The sequence below is a fragment of the Loxodonta africana genome, chromosome 10 (genome assembly GCF_030014295.1).
Source record: "Loxodonta africana isolate mLoxAfr1 chromosome 10, mLoxAfr1.hap2, whole genome shotgun sequence".
NCBI classification, from domain to species: domain Eukaryota; kingdom Metazoa; phylum Chordata; class Mammalia; order Proboscidea; family Elephantidae; genus Loxodonta; species Loxodonta africana.
In genome coordinates, this window is record NC_087351.1 from 63,835,961 (window position 1) to 63,853,326 (window position 17,366).

The 17,366-nt window shown below is 40.8% G+C and overlaps 1 protein-coding gene across 3 annotated transcripts in view; it reads right to left on the bottom strand.

Moving 5' to 3' along the window:
- NID2 (nidogen 2) overlaps positions 1-17,366 on the bottom strand; it is an 80,423-nt gene that overhangs the window by 17,341 nt on the left and 45,716 nt on the right. For 2 of the 3 annotated variants that reach the window (XM_064292475.1, XM_064292474.1), the window contains exons 9-12: positions 14,944-15,087; positions 13,936-14,064; positions 12,808-12,951; positions 285-404 (exon numbers count right to left, since the gene is read on the bottom strand). In XM_064292475.1, coding sequence (XP_064148545.1) covers positions 285-404; positions 12,808-12,951; positions 13,936-14,064; positions 14,944-15,087 — 537 coding nt within the window. The remainder of the gene's footprint in view (positions 1-284; positions 405-12,807; positions 12,952-13,935; positions 14,065-14,943; positions 15,088-17,366) is intronic. The other variant, XM_064292476.1, reaches the window with a different exon arrangement.

The following is a 17,366-nucleotide window of genomic DNA, read 5'->3' on the forward strand; positions in this document are numbered from 1 at the left end:
TCTGAAAGATCACAGCCTTGAAAACCCTGTGGAACACAGTTCTACTCTGCAACACAGGTAGTTGCCATGAGTGGGAATCAACTCCATGGCAACTGTTTTCCCCCTCCCCCTTTGGTTTTATCTGTAAACTAGCCAGCAGGAGGTAACTGGAAAATTCTAGAGCTTGAAAAATCTACCAACTAAGGCCTCAGACCTGAATAAATCCAGAGTGAACCAAAGTCCTGTAGAAATCTATTAAAAACCTCGGGAGTTTTATGTGCCTAATCTGGCCTCCCAAATTTTACCAGGTGTGCACTGAAATCCATCCCCATGATATCCAGGTTGGCAACGGCAGGAGAAGGAACCAGGGGTATTGTAGCAGGTAGCTGCAGGGTGACATCTGTTTTCCAAGCATTCATCAACATCTGCAGAGGTCAGCAACAGGGACAGAGAGAAGGTGAGGGAAGGAAGAAACAGGGTAACTTCATTGCACACCATCTACTAAACCCGTTGAAACCAAACCCATTGCCTTCGAGTCTACTCACAGCAACCCTTAGGACAGAATAGAACTCTCCCATAGAGTTTTCAAGGCTGTAATCTTAAACAGAATCCATATCGTTCTCCCACAGAGCAGCTGGTGGGCTGGAACCGCTGACCTTTTGGTTAGCAGCTGAGTGCTTAACCACTACACCACCAGGGTTCCTTATCTGTGCTACTACATGGTCTTAATGCACATGGATCAACAACAAGTTGTCAACTTCAGATGTTCTGCCTGAAATGGGCTCAGAAGAACTTCAGGCAGGAGTAGAAAAACCACTCTCATCTAAAAAAAAAAAAAAAAAAAACCAAACCTGCTGATGTCGAATCAATTCCGACTCATAGTGTACAACTGCTCCATAGGGTTTCCAAGGAGCACCCAGTGGATTCAAACTGCTGACCTTTTGGTTAGCAGCCGTAGCTTTTACACACTATGCCACTAGGGTTTCTGTCATCTAAAGGCAAGTAGAAAAAAGTCGAGGACCATGTGAGTTAATCCATGAGACTGAGAATGCTCAGTGGAAATCAAGCTTGTGTCAGTCCCTCACAGAAAAAAAAATATTCTGCAGTACATTTCTAGAGCATTTTTTAACCACACTGAATTTCAGGAAGTTATTACCTTTGAACTAACCTTTAGACTATAAATCACTGAGTTCCTTTCAGTTGCACTACAATAAAGATAAATATATGTAACAATAGTTTTTCCTTTCATTGTTGGCACTGTCTCCCCATAACTCTCATTTATAGATGCAAGACCCAGACATATACTTTTTCAATTAAGTTAGAAGTACATTTAGTCTTGCTTCATCCGTGTCCTAATACCTGGAACCCCAATAACAAGAAATTTTCTTTACTTTCCACTTTTAGAAGAGAAAAAGTATAAGAAAAATACTACCAGGAATTTTGAAACAACACTTAACAAAGAAAATCTAAATTTGTCAGGCATATCACCGTAAACAATTCGGGTCTCTACAGTATACATGGTAACATGAGGATTAATTTTCATAATATCTCTTAGAATTACAAAATCCTGAAACTTCTACAAGTGAAGTTATATTCCTTTTATTTCCTGAAATTAAAAAATGACGACAATAGCAAAACTGTGAGAGTTGAACTGTTAAAACCAATGCCCAATGGATGAGATAAGCTATCTTGAGACAGGAAGTCTTCCAGAGTAAAAAGAGGATAAACAAAGTGTGGAGGTCTAATCAAGACTCCACTGGAAATAAAACAAAGCAGTAGTCATATCCGCAATAATGACAAACATTTTTTTAAACGTGTGCATAGTAAAAATGTGGAATGAGATGTTCAGTGTGAAACCTAGAAAACGGGAGAAACCAGGACATTGTGTCAATTCGGTACAGCCCACGGCAAAGACTCGCAGAATCTGGGAAGCAGGAGACTTAAAAAAAAAAGTTGCTGCCAAGATGACTCTGACTTATGATGGTCCCATGTGCGTCAGAGTAGAATTGTGCTCCATAAAGTTTTTTTTTTTAATTTACTTTGTTATCGTTGAGAATATACCAGCAAAACACATACCAATTCCCCAGTTTCTACATATACCATTTAACGACATTGATTACATTCTTTGAGTTCTGCAACCATTCTTACCCTCCTTTTCTGAATTGTTCCTTCCTGGTTAACATAAATTCACTGTTCCCTAAGGTTCCCATCTTTCAAGTTGCTGTTGTCAATTTGGTCCGATACAGATAGTTCTTAAAAGCATAATGCTCAAGGCAGACTAGTTAAGCTAGACTGTTGTTTGTTTTTAAGAAGACTTCAAGGGATATTTTTGGTTTAAGATTTAAAGATTATCTCAGGGCAATAGTTTTAGGAGTTCATCCAAACTTCAGGGCTCCAAGAAGTCTGGAGTCGATGAGAATTTGAAATTCTGCTCTGCATCGGTATGTATAATAATATAACAATGATTAGGATTCTTCTATAGAATCTTTGATCAAAATGTTCAGTAACAGTAGCCAGGCATCATCCAGTTCTTCCGGTCTCACAGCAAAGAAGGTAGTTGTTCATGAAGGCAATTACCAACACATTCCATATCCTCCTTCCATCCCTCTTTTTCCTTTGTTGCTCCAGGCAAATAAAGACCAATTGTTGTGCCTTGGGTGGCTGCCTGCAAGCTTTTAAGACCCAGGGCACTACTCGACAAACTAGGAGGTAGAATAAGAAGCACTAAACGTGTTATTAGGCCCATTAACTGGGATATCCCATGAAACCATGACCCTAAACCTCCAAACCAAGAAACAAAATCCCATGAGGTGTTTGGTTGTACGTAAGCAGCCTCAGCAGTTTTTTTTTTTTTTATATACTCATTGTTGTAAGTACATCACACAACTTTTGCCAATTCAGCTTTTTACAGGTATACAACTTATTGACAGCAATTGCAATAAGCAATGCTGCAACTCTACCCTTAAAGAGATTATTTCCTTCACCATCAGCATCCCTCCTTCCCCCTCCCTCCTGCCCCTGGTAACCACTGAAAAATTTTGTTCTCTATATGTTTGCCTTTTCTTTTTCTTTTTAATATAAGTGAGGTCATAGAATATTTGTCCTTTTATGATTGGCTTATTTCACTTAGAATAATGTCTTCCAGATCCATCCATATTGTAGTATGTATCAAGACTTCATTTCTCCTTCTGGCTAGTATTCCATTGTATGTAGGTACCATATTTTGTTTATCCATTCATCTGTTGATAGGCATTTAGGTTGTTTCTACCTTCTGTCTGTGGTGAATAGTGCTGCAACAAAGATTGGTATACAAGTTTCTATTTGAGTTTCTGCTTTCAAGTCTTTTGAGTATATACGTAGGAGTGGAATTGCTAGGTCATATGGTAGTTCTATTTTTAGTTTTTTGAGGGATTGCCACACTGTTTTCTACAATGGCTGTGCCATTTTGCATTCCCCACAGCAATGGGAAAGGGTTCCAGTTTCCCCACATCCTTACCAAAATTTGTTATTTTCAATTTTTTTAATGTTAGCCATCCTAGCGGGAGTGAAATGCTTATCTCATTGTAGTTTTGATTTGTATCTCTCTGGTGGTGAGTGATGCTGAACTTTTCATGTGCTTGGTGGCCATTTGAATATCCTCTTTGGTGAAATGTCTGTTCAAATCCTTTGCCCATTTTATGCCATGTTATGATTGGGTTATTTGTCTTTTTGTTAAGTTGTTGAAGTTTTATACATATATTTTGGTTATTAGCTTCTTGTTGGATATATGGCTTCCAAAAATACTCTCCAGGTCAGTAGCTTATCTTTTCACTTTTTCAGTAAAGTCCATAGGATTTTCAATGACCGATTTTTTGGAAGTAGATTGTCAGGCTTTTCTTCTGACATGCTTCTGAGTGAGTTCAAACCACCAGCCTTTCAGTTAGTTCAGTGTTTAACCATTTGTGTTATACAGGGACTCTATGAAGGAGACTTACAGCCCTGAATTCGATGTGAACTCTGCCAGGGGCGGGGTGGCTCCTCACTTGGCTTCGCAGGACCCGGATAAGATCTTTCCTAGGATTATGCCCACCACCCTTGCTCTGACCACACTCATAATGAGCCACCTCCTGATGACTAAGGTATTTTCCCAGGTACCAGTAAGCAGACACTCTGGACACTAAACAAAGACATTCTGTTCACTGGAGAGGAATCTCCTAGATTGTAACTAACAAATTAGCATTCTGTTTATCCTGTCTCTGGAGAGTTTAGTCAGCATAAATCAGCTCCCTCGAGTTCAAAAAAATCCTAAATGCTCAACATAACCAAGTTTCAGACCACCCAGAGAGGCTCTGCCTAGGTAAGCAGGTGGCTTCCCTGGTTACCTTCATTTTACCTACAAAGGCGCAAAGTAGACTGATGAATTTATCTCCAAGGTTAGAAAGAAACAAGGTTGTCTGGTTAGTTTCTCAGTTAACAAAATATAAACCAATTAAAACAATAACGTATGAAAATATTATTTCCAATATAATCGGTATGAGTTTTATATTGTCATATTTGGTTATCCTTGAGGCTGGTTCTCTGTCTCTTCAAAAGATAACTCAAATGCCCAATTTGGTGAAGCTGGTGACCACCCAGGTCCTTGGGCCTGAAAAAGGCTATAAAACTGGCTGTAAAACCAAAGCTGTTAAGTATCAACATCCAGCCAAATGCAGGAAACCAAAGCTATTCACAATACATATGCTAAAAGTATTTCTAATGGTAACAGGAATCCCAAGCAATGGCAGGAAGCAGGAATTCCTGAGACACAAGGCCTATTTCTGGAACCTGTGAAGCAGTTTCTTCTGGTTATTTTTGAACTAGAGAGAGGGGATTCCTCAGAGCTGTCAAATCACTTATGTTCTTAAAGCCTGTGGCCCAGGAATTCCGGCCAAAGCTGAGAAACCTGCCTTCCTCCCCACAGATGCTGTTGCTGCTGGTACTAAAGTTATGGGCAGCCAGTAACTGTTATGAATGACCAAAGAGGGGAAAGTCCCTGGAGAGACTGAAGGCATCACATTGAGAAATCCCTGTAATGAAAAGGTAGAGAAGGTTGAAGATCACTGAATCAAAGCCCCTGACATCCTCCTTGGAGAGCCTCACACCATGATAGCAAGCTACAGTCCAGTTAGCCACTCCAGGGCCTGAGCTCAGAGTGGGCTGTGGCCTTGCTTCAGGAGTGCAAACGCTGAAGGGCTTTAGGGGAGTCAGAGCTTTTGTATACAGAAAGAGACCTCTTCCCTATTTCATAGGATGTCAAGTGTCGTGAAAGAAAAAGTGGAGACTTTCAGTCCCTTGCCAAGGGGGAGTTTTACTTATGTATTATTAGAGGTGGGGGACTGTGACTTATGCTTAACAATCACCGCTAATGATCTTTAGAGACTGTTAGAACATGGAGGTCAAGACAGTAATGTTCAAGGCATAGTAGAGCCCCTGTGCCATTTAGATAATGAAAAATGGCTCATTCCCAGCATAACTCTCCACACTATCATCCATAAGCTAATAAAGAACACGTTTGGGAAACCTGAGAGACCATAATTCAAGCACCTCCCCTCCTGAGCAAAAATGGCTCTGAGTAACAGGCCATCTGTACCCCAGTTTCCTCAATTGACTGACTTGCTCCTCCTTGGGAAAGTCCCTACTTAAGACAATCTGATTTTGTACCTGGCAACGTCACCAAGATCTAGAAAGACAAAGAGAACTATTATTAACATGACTGAGAAATATCCACTCACTCCAATATAGGGCTTAAGTCAATCCAGACTGAGGGAAGCTGGAGAAGACTGAATTCTACTTGGGTAGAAAAGTCTCCTGCCAGTGACTCAGACAAGATGAGAACCCAAAGCCAAGTGCAGCCTCTCCAGGAAGCCTGGTTTTTAACAAACTGTGTCTGGAGACAAACTCACACGTACCTTCTTATTGCTAGTTTGATAGAGTAAAAATATGTGTTTAAGAATATACACTTTTTAAGAAGTAAAAGTATCTCTATTTGCAGATGATATGATCTTACACACAGAAAAACCTAAAGAATCCACAAGAAAACTACTGAAACTAATAGATTTCAGCAAAGAATCAGGATACAAGATAAACATACAAAAATCAGTTGGATTCCTCTACACCAACAAAGAGAACGTCAAAGAGAAAATCACCAAATCAATACCATTTACAACAGCTCCCAAGAAGACAAAATACTTAGGAATAAATCTAACCAGAGATGTAAAAGACCTATACAAAGAAAACGCCACAGTAGTCAAAACAGCCTGGTTCTGGCACAACAACAGATACATAGGCCTACGTAAGTGGAAAAACATACCCTGCTCATGCATAGGAAGACTCAACATTGTGAAAATATCTATTCTACCCAAAGAGATCTATAGATACAATGCAACCCCGATCCAAATTCCAATGGCTTTTTTGTGTGTGTGTGTGCTTTAAGTGAAAGTTTACAAATCAGGTCAGTCTCTCATACAAAAACTTACACACACCTTGCTATGTACTCCTAGCTGCTCTTCCCCTAATGAGACAGCACACTCGTCCTCTCCACCCTGTATTCCCTGTGATCATTCAACCAGCTCCTGTCCCCCTCTGTCCAATGGCATTTTTTAATGAGATGGAGAAACAAATTACCAACTTTATACGGAAAGGGAAGAGGCCCTGGATAAGTAAAGCATTACTGAAAAAGAACAAATTGGGAGGCCTCACACTCCCTGATTTTAGAACCTATTATACCACCACAGTAGTCAAAACAGCCTGGTACTGGTACAACAACAGATACATAGACCAATGGAACAGAATTGAGAATCCAGACATAAATTCATCCACCTATGAGCAGCTGATATTTGACAAAGGCCCAAAGTCCGTTAAATGGGGAAAAGACAGTCTGACAAATGGTGCTGGCATAACTGGATAACCATCTGCAAAAAAACTGAAACAAGACCCATACCTCAGACCATGCACAAAAACTAACTCAAAATGGATCAAAGACCTAAATATAAAATCTAAAATGATAAAGATCATGGAAGAAAAAATAGGGACAACACTAGGAGCCCTTATACATGGCATAAACAGTATACAATACATTACTAACAATGCACAAACACCAGAAGAGAAACTAGATAACTGTGAGCTCCTAAAAATCAAACACTTATACTCATCCAAAGACTCCACCAAAAGAATAAAAAGACAACGTACAGGCTGGGAAAAAAATTTTGGCTATGACAAATCTGATAAGCATCTAATCTCTGAAATCTATAAGATACTGCAAAACCTCAACAACAAAAAGACAAATAACCCCATTAAAAAATGAGCAAAGGATATCAATAGGCACTTCACCAAAGAAGATATTCAGGCAGCTAACAGATACATTAGGAAATGCTCACGATCATTAGCCATTAAAGAAATGCAAATCAAAACAACAATGAGATACCATCTCACCCCAACAAGGCTGGCGTTAATCCCAAAAACACAAAATAATAAAAGTTGGAGAGGTTGTGGAGAGACTGGAACACTTACACATGGCTGGTGGAAATGTAAAATGGTATAATCACTTTGGAAATTGATTTGGCACTTTCTTAAAAAGCTACAAATAGAAGTACCATATGATCTGGCAATCCCACTCCTTGGAATACATCCTAGAGAAATAAGAGCCTTCACATGAATAGCACACCCATGTTCGTTGCAGCACTGTTTACGATAGCAAAAAGATGGAAACAACCAAGGTGCCCATCAATGGATAAACAGATAAACAAATTATATTATCTTCTCACAATGGAATACTATGCAACCATAAAGGACAACTACGAATCCATGAAACATCTCATAACATGGAGGAATCTGGAAGGCATTATGTTGAGTGAAATTAATCAGTCACAAAAGGACAAATATTGTACAAGACTACTATCATAAGAACTTAAGAAAAGGTTTAAACACAGAAGAAAACATTCTTTGATGGTTTTGAGGGTAGGGAGGGAAGGAGAGGGGTATTCACTAATTAGATAGTAGACAAAAATTATTTTAGGTAAAGGGAAGGACAACACAGAGGAAGTCAGCACAACTGGATTAATCCAAAAGCTAAGAAGTTTCTTGAATACAACCAAATACTTCGAGCGACAGGGTAGCAGGGGAGAGGGTCTGGGGACCATGGTTTCAGGGGATATCTAGGTCAATTAACGTAAGAAAGTGTATTAAGAAAATGTTCTGCATTCCACTTTGGTGAGTGGCATCTGGGGTCTTAAAAGCTAGCATGCAGCCATCTAAGATGCATCAGTTGGTCTCAACCCACCTGGAGCAAAGGAGCATGAAGAACACCAAAGGCGCAAGGAAAAAATGAGCCCAATAGAAAGAAAGGGCCACAAAAACCAAAGACTACATCAGCCTGAGACAAGAAGAACTAGATGGTGCCCCACTACCACCAGTGACTGCCTTGACAAGGAACACAACAGAGAATCCCTGATGGTGCAAGAGAAAAGTGGGATACAGACTTCAAATTCTAGTAAGAAGATCAGACTTAATGGTCTGTCTGAGACTCGAGGGACCCCAGAGGTCATGGCTCTCAGACTGTTAGCCCAAAACCAAAACCATTCCCAAAGCCAACTCTTCAGACAAAGAGTAGGCTGGAGCATAAGACATAAAATGATACCGGTGAGGAGTGTGCTTCTTAGCTCAAGTAGATACATGAGGCTTTGTGGGCAGCTCCTGTCTGGAGGTGAGATGAGAAGGCAGAGGGGGACAGGAGCTGGTTGAATTTTTTTTTTCGAATGGACAGGGGAAATACAGGGTGAAGGAGTGTGCTGTCACATTGTAGGGAGAGCAACTAGGGTCATATAACAATGTGTGTATAAGTTTTTGTATGAGAAACTGACTTGAACTGTAAACTTCCACTTAAAGCACAATAAAAAAAAGAATATGCACTTTCTAAAATGTAGAATCTCCAACAAATATCCTTTAGTCTCTGGGACACATGCACACTGTGGAGATCTTTATATATATTTATAATCTTATTTTGCAAGTCACCTTCATGATTAGTCCAACCTGATATGTGTGTGGGTCTTCAGGGAAACGACTATTCATTCTCTCCTCTCCCACAATCTGAAAGCTTGGAAAGCAACCACACTGTAACTGGGTGTGGCGGTGGTTGTTGTTAGGTGCCATTAAGCCACTTCTGACTCAAAGCGACCCTATGTACAACAGAATGAAACACTGCCTATTCCTGTGCCTCATCACAATTGTTACTATTCATGAGCATATCCTTGTAGCCATGGTGTCAATCCATCTCGTTGAGGGTCTTCCTCTTTCACTGACCTTCTACTTTACCAAGCATGATGTCCTTCTCTAGGGATTGGTCCCTCCTGATAAGATGTCCAAATTACATGAGACAAAGTCTCACCGTCCTCACTTCTAAGGAGCATTCTGGCTGTACTTTTTCCAAAACAGATGTGTTTGTTTTCTGGCGGCTCATGGTATATTCAATATTCTTCTCCAACACCATAATTCAAAGGCATCAATTCTTCTTTGGCCTTCCTTATTCATTGTCCAGCTTTTGCATGCATATGAGTTGACTGAAAATACTATGGCTTGAGTCAGGTGCATGTTAGTCCTCATGGTGACATCTTTGCTTTTTAACAATTTAAAGAGGTTTTTTGCAGCAGATTTACCCAGTTCAATATGTCATTTGATTTCTTGACTCCTGCTTCCATGTGCGTTGATTGTGGAGCCAAGTAAAATGAAATCCTTTACAACTTCAATCTTTTCTCTGTTTCTCATGATGTTGCTTATTGGTCCCATCATGAAGATTTCTGTTTTATGTTGAGGCGTAATCCACACTGAAGGCTGTGGTCTTTGATCTTCATCAGTAAGTGTTTCAAGTCCTCTTCACTTTCAGCAAGCAAGGATGTGTCATCTTCATATCACACGTTGTTAATGAGTCTTTGTCCAATCCTAATGCCATGTTCTTCCTTCATGTAATCCAGCTTCTTGGGGTGGTAGGCAGCCTGTAAGATAACCCCCAGTGATCCCAATCTCCAGGTATTCGAAGTCTATAATTCCCTTAAGTAACTTGCTTCTAACCAATAAAATAAAGCAACATTAAGGGGATGTCATGCCTGTGATTATGACTTTTATCTTTCTAGCACACTCTCTTTCCCTGGTATTGATAAATAAACTGCCATGGTGGAGAGGCCCATGAGGCAAAGAACTGAGGGTGGCCTCCAGGCAGTAGCGAACAAGGAAATGAATCCTACCAATAGCCATGTAAATAAACTTGGTAGCAGATCCATCCCTAGGCAAGCCTTCAGATGACACCTCAGCCCTGGCTGATCCCTTTCATAAGACCCTGAAGTAGAAAACCCAGTTAAGCCATGCTCAGAATCCTTACCTACAGGAACTATGAGCCAATAATATTTGGTGTTTAAGTCACTAAGTTTTAGGGTAATTGGTTATGCAATAATAGAAAACAAATACAGATTTTGGTACCTGGAAATGGGGTGCTACCATAACAAATACTTAAAATGGTGGGAGTGGCATTGGAACCAGCAATGGGCTGAGGCTAGGACAATGCTTACAGTATGATAGTGAAAATTGCCTAGAACACACTGTTAGTTGAAATCTGCACTTTGACGATGCTGTCAGCGAGGGCTCAAAAAGACGCGAGGAACATGTTTTTGGAACTGGAAGAGGGGAGTTCCTTGTTATGTAGGGCATAAAGCTTAGCAACATTGTTTCCTGCGCTTATGTGGAAAGCAGAACATCTATCTGATGTGTTTGTTTATCTAGTTAAGGAAATTTCCAAGCCAAGTGTTGAAGGTTCTGCCTCCTTTCTTCTTGATACCAATAGTAAAATATGAGAGGAGAGTGATAAATTGAGGAAGGGACCATTAAATAAGAAAGAAACAGAACTTGATGATTTTTAAAATCCTGAGCCCCTCCAGAGGGAAAAGATGCTAAAATTAAGAAATGGCTTCTATGTACCATTAGGATAATACAGCCTAGAAGTAAAATTTGGTTTAGAGAGTAAAGGAAAAAGGAAAAAGAGGAAAGTGGTACAGAAATAAAGCCAAAGCTGTAATTATATAACATTTTGTTAAAAAATCTAAGACCAAAGGATCAAAGTCATACAAAGGACCCTTTAAAGGGATTATGGGTATGCCTCGCAGATCCTCTAACTAGAGCTGGGAGTATCAGATAGCTTCATAGTCTTGTTACATGATTGAGTCAAACACCAGGACAAACAGGAATCACAACTGAGAGTGAACATCCTTCAATAACTCAGCACCAAGTATTCCTATTTAGGGGAAAACAACAACAAAATAAAAACAAGGCTGACCCGAACTTTGAGTTATTTCAACATAAGTTGTGAGTTTTCAAAAGAAACCATACAGTAGAACTTCTGTAAAGAAATGGGCACATCAGTTAATTGAAGAGCACAACTCAGACAATACCAAACAGCCTGACACATTCTGGGAAAGAGTGGAGGGCTGTGCTGCCCTTACACATTTGTTCCAACAATAGCATGTGACTTCAGCCTGCTTCTCTAGTCAGCCTGTCCTGCTGAAACCAAAGGGAAAAAGGAGCAAGGAAAGGGAAAGAATCAAACACCTGCTGAGGAGGGAGGGGAACCCATGCTGTTTAGATTCTCTCTGCAGCTCCCAGAAGTTACAAGATGGTTCTTAGTAAACCAGCTTAGTGGGCCCAGATGTACAGTGGTAGAAGCAAGCAGCAGTTCAAGGAGGGGTAAACCCTGCCTTTTAGATTTAAATTCCCCAGACAGACCTTTTTCCATTCAAAGCCCTTTTCCCAGCATTCTCTCATTCCCAGTATCACATTTCACCATAAGTTTGTGGGTGCTGCTGACAAACAGCATGAAATTGAGTTCGAGTCCAATTACATGTCACTGCAGATGTTCCGAACACCTCTAGTGGTTTATGTGGATTCACTGTGTAATTCCTAAAGTACTACTAACTGCAGCTCCATGAACATTTTACCTAGAGAGTTATGTGAAGTTTTTAAGCAACGGCTTCACACATTCTATTATTTCTGACAAAGTTAAATTGAGACAGCCCTGCATCCTTGTTTAGTGGTCCTGGTAACATACAGTACAAAGTCTTAAAGGTAGTTTGATTTCTGGGAGAAAAGTTTTGAGCAATTAGGTATGCATTAACATCCTTTTACACTGTAAAGTTCTTAATGAGGAGAGAGGAAGAAAAATAGAGAAAAAAATGCATACGTGTTTAAAGATTGCTTAAACTACCACTTCGACCAGGAAAGCTGCTCTAACTAAAAATCGGGTATGCCGGGAAGTACTAGATTAAGCCATTAACCAGAGAGATTGAAGGATGGAGATTTCCTCTTTCAAAGATGAAAGGAAAATATTCTATTTTTCCTTAATTCCTCCAACCTATTGGAGCCCTGCTGGCGCAGTGGTTAAGAACTCAGCTGCTAACCAAAAGTCTGGCAGTTTGAATCCACCAGCTGGTCCTTGGAAACCCCATGGGGCAGTTCTACTCCGTCCTATAGGGTTGCTGAGTCAGAATTGACTTGATGCCAATGGGCTTTTTTTTTTTTTTTTTTTAATGGTAGCTCCAAGGCTCAGAAAGTTATAAGCAGGCAGTACCTCCCCAGCTCTCAAGAAGTATCTCCACCAAGGAGAACCATAATATGCTCACCAACCAAGTCCAAGAAAAATCATCCTTGTCCCCCACACCCCCCTTTCTGACCCAAGGGACAACCTTTTCTCTGTTTCTTTTCTGGCAATTCCAAGGCTGTTTCCTGACTATGTGGGGATGCACATCCAGCTGAAGCTGACATGCAGGTACTCACCAGTACACTGGTGCCCGGTGCCCACATAACCAGGCAGGCAGGCACAGGTGAATGTGCTGCCTCCGTGGTGGATGCACCGGGCCTGTCCAGCAGGAGCACAGGTGTGACTGCCATCCTCACAGGGATTGGGAGGTGGGGCAATCACTGAAAAGAGAAGAAGGCAAGGATTCCCAAGGGTTCAGGCCTGGGAACGGGTGATCACATTGCAGTCCCCAGACCCACAGCATCGGTACATGTGGGGACTTGTAAGAAATGCAGGTTCTCAGACCCTGTCCAGACCCAATAAATCAGAATCTGAATTTCAGCAAGATTCCTAGATGGTTCATGTGTATATTAAAGTTTGAGAAGTGCTGGTCTGGGCTTGTGGTCAAAACAGTAGGTTTGAAAGGTCAGTCATCAAAACAGTCCTTGATTAAAGTTTATAACTCCCTGGAGCAATTGCTACACACACACAAAGATTTCTACTATCACTGCCACTTTTTTCATCCCACTAGATTAAAAAGTGCATTTTCTCTATTTATTGTCTAGCTCCATCAACGGATGAATTTGGAATTCTAGTTCTTTTGTATATATTTTAGGTCCAAAGTGTTTTTTAGAACACAAAAGGACAGAGTAGAACGGCCCTACAGGGTTTCCAAGAAGCATGTGGTGGATTCGAACTGCCAACCTTTCGGTTAGCAGCCACAGCTCTTAACCACTACGCCACCAGGGTTCCCTTTAGAACACTAGAAAGGGTGTATCTACTACAGATGGAGTTCCTTGGCTGTTCAAGCAGAACAAGTGTCTCTGAATTATACATCTACTTCATTCTAATTTGAAAAGCACTTGATCTCTATAAAGAGCTGTGGGTGTTTACTGCAGAGATTCACAGACTTGTTACATGACTGGGCCAAATACCAGGACTCACAGGAATTCCAAACGAGGGTAATCATTTTTCAATAACTCAACACCAAAAATATCTATTAAGGGGGAAATAAAATCAGGGCTGAACTGAGCTAGCTTTGGACTATTTCAATGTAGATGGTGTTTTCAAGGAAATCATACAGCAGAGCTTCTGTACAGAAGAGGGATTAAAGAGCAAGGTTCAGCAGTCTTTCTGCCAAAACGAGAAATGGTTTTGGTGCTCACCGATGCAAGTGTGCCGGTCATCTGCAAACTCATAACCACTCCGGCATTCACACTTGTAGCTTCCCTTCAAGTTGATACACACAGAGTTGGGGCCACAGTGATGGACACCAGTTGCACATTCGTTTACATCTAAGAAGGAATGAGAACAGAAAAGTGTTGCCTAAATCAAGGAGCGGAAAGCCTGAAAACTCAATGTTTTCTATCACTATGAGGTTCAGTAGGACTGAGAGTTGGTGGACCAAACAGGAACTGAAATGTAGTATTTCTAAGCACCAGAAATGGATGCATGTTTCAAGATCATCATAAATAATGAAAATGTATTGCAAGTCATTCAAGTACTCAGGAAGATATTTTTTGAACACACATCCTAAAAATTCTTTAAACATTTTAAAAGTATTGAGCATTAAAAAGAAAAATTATAAAAGTTTTTCCTTTTAAACATAAATTAAAAAATTACTACTGCATTTTGGGATATAATAGGTGAAATAGAACCAATGTCTGAAATTTAAAGTTACCTCTAAAACTTTAATAAATCTACCAAAACGGAACCCAGTGCTGTCAAGTCGATTCCAACTCATAGCAACCCTATTGGACAGAGTAGAACTGCCCCATAGAGTTTCCAAGGAGCACCTGGCAAATTCAAACTGCCGACCCTTTGGTTAGCAGACATAGCACTTAACCCCTATGCCACCAGGGTTTCTCAATAAATCTAAAGACTACTTAATATAGGCTCAAAATCACAAAACTTAAGAACTCAAAATATCCCAGAATTTGCAATAGGCATGTTATTTTCACAAGTCCCAGCCCACAAATACTCACTCCAATTTATCCTCTCAAACTTACCCAGGAATATGCTTTAGTTTTTCAATGACTGCTTTCAGTTAATAACTAAATTCATAGATAAGTGGGGATAATAAGGAAGACAAATGTTTGTCTTCTATAAACATAACTCCAGGTAAAGTAAAAAAAATGACCACAAGAAAGAAGAACAAAGAAGATGGCTCTTACCCACACAATTCCGTCCATCTCCCTGGTACCCAGGTGCACACTCACAGGTGTAGGCTAAACCTGTCCCTGGATGACACTGTGCTGTTGTGTCACATGTGTGGCTGCCATCATAGCAAGGATTCACTGGAGCGGGGTCAGAATCCACTGCATGGGTAGAGAGGAAATAAAAACAAAAGCACACTCTGACTATTGTAAAGAGAGGACAACCAAGGCACAGAAAGGAGACAGAAGTGTCCCTGGAACTGACTGTTTACTTGTCTGTGTTTTGTGGCATACCTGGTGACCTTGCAAAATTACTACTATTTTTTTAAGGGTAGGGTGGAAACCCTGGTGGCGTAGTGGTTAAGTGCTACGGCTGCTAACCAAAAGGTTGGCAGTTCAAATCCGCCACGTGCTCCTTGGAAACTCTATGGGGCAGTTCTACTCTGTTCTATAGGGTCGTTTGGTTTTTGGTAAGGGTAGGGTGAAATTTCAAAATGGCTTCTTCTTGCCTACACTGTGACAACTAACCTTTTCTTGTTTTCAGTAGGTTTGTGTCTAGGGAATAAAAATATCTAACACATGGCTTTAGCTTCCTAGTAACACTTCCTGCAGGACTCAATATCGTTCTACTGTCTCCCCCATGTCTCGCCATCCCCTTACTTCATGTGGGTGGGACTTACCAAAAGGTAACTCCTAGCCTAGACCCTAAGTACTTGCTGCTATATCCTACCTCATAGACTGGATTCCTCCCAGTCATTCTGGACATCTGGCCATTTCCCCAGTGCTTGCCCCACTGCCCAGGGCAGGGCCCTTCATTTTTTTTTCTGTTAGTCTGAACTAAGATTCTTGGCCAGGTCCCAGATGGGATACGCTTGCTTTCTGGTAAACTCCGACTATTTAAGGAAATGACAGTATATTCCTGGAGTAGAATATTCTCATATTATTGCCCAAATAATTCCCTTATTATTACCTAAAAATAAGAAGGGCCATGGATTTATCATTGGTTCACCTCAATGATGTTCGTTGGAGTAATAGAATCTAGGCCAAGTCAAAGGACCAACAAAGAGCTCTAGCACTATTTAAACTTGATGAACTTCAGTATGTCAGCATAAGCCTAGCTCTTCAAACGAGCAGACATCCTTAGGAGTCCCACTGTGCCTTTTTATCTCCTCATCCCTCCCCCTCTGGATCTCTGCGGCAGATGGGAAGGAAGCACACCACTAGGGCTGTGGTTACTAGATTAACTTGATAGTGTGGACCAAGTTCCTGAGTCAGTGCCCAGCATATGTTATAGCTGAGAATAATGCGGTCATGTCCTCACTGAAAGTCCAAGGTAAGAAAAGAATTTGATTCTCCCCTATTACTATTTCTTCATTTTAGGAGAAGATTCCATACAAAATGACTGGCCCACTCAGCAAAGGTAGAAAGTAATCTTCAACATGTTTTAATTCATAAATACTAACGGAGCCTTGGTGGTGTAGCGGTTAAGAGCTTGGCTGCCAACCAAAGGCTGGCAGTTCAAAACCACCAGCCACTCCTTGGAAACCCTATGGGGCAGTTCTACTCTGTCCTAAAGGGTCTCTACGAGTCAGAAGCAACTCGACGACACCTAACAACATCGCTTAGCCTTCTAATTCAATACTTTCCACCATGGCACATTCTAACATAAAGTCTCGTGAGAATACACAGATGTCAAGAGCTTATTACCCTATTAGGCATTAAAAGGAGGAGGAAGAGAAAAAGCAGCCCACTTGGAAATAGTTGCCTTGCAAACTTGAACAAGATACGTTAGTTTACCTGAAATTGAGAAGAAAATGTCCATAATTCGCTATGCTGATTTACCTGGCAAGACCAGCTACATAATTTGTAGAGCTCAGCATGATGAAAATGCAATTTTTTTTTTCCAAAAATTATTAAGAATTTCAAGATGGCGCCACAGAGTATTAAGCCAAGCATGGGGGCTTCCTGAGTGCAGGGCCCTGTGCAACAGAGGTCACGCCCTCGAAGCCAGGCCTGTTCACTGAATTTGGTTTCCAAAAACATTATTTTTCATACATTTCTAAAACCACTTGGCTATTCATTCTCTATGGTTTGTTAGCTTTTCTCCTATTATAGTAAGTAAAGAATAGAAATATCCTTCTTAAGACATTTTCTGCTTCACACTCACCCTCTTAAACTGCTTGACTCTGACAAAGGATCTGGAACTAATTTACTCATTTAATCAAGAGGGGAAAAGTGGTTTCCCTTAAATGAACAGTTCTTGGCTGTAGCCGTTCAGCCTTACTGCATGGCCATCTGCCCAAAGTCTCAATTCACCCAAAGGACCCCTGAAGTAGGAGCAAGGACAGGAAGCATTACTGGATCCTGTTCTATGACCCCATGAAAAACAGCCAACTCATACGTGAAACTCGAACAATTGGTGGGGGGCAGGGGGTGGGGGG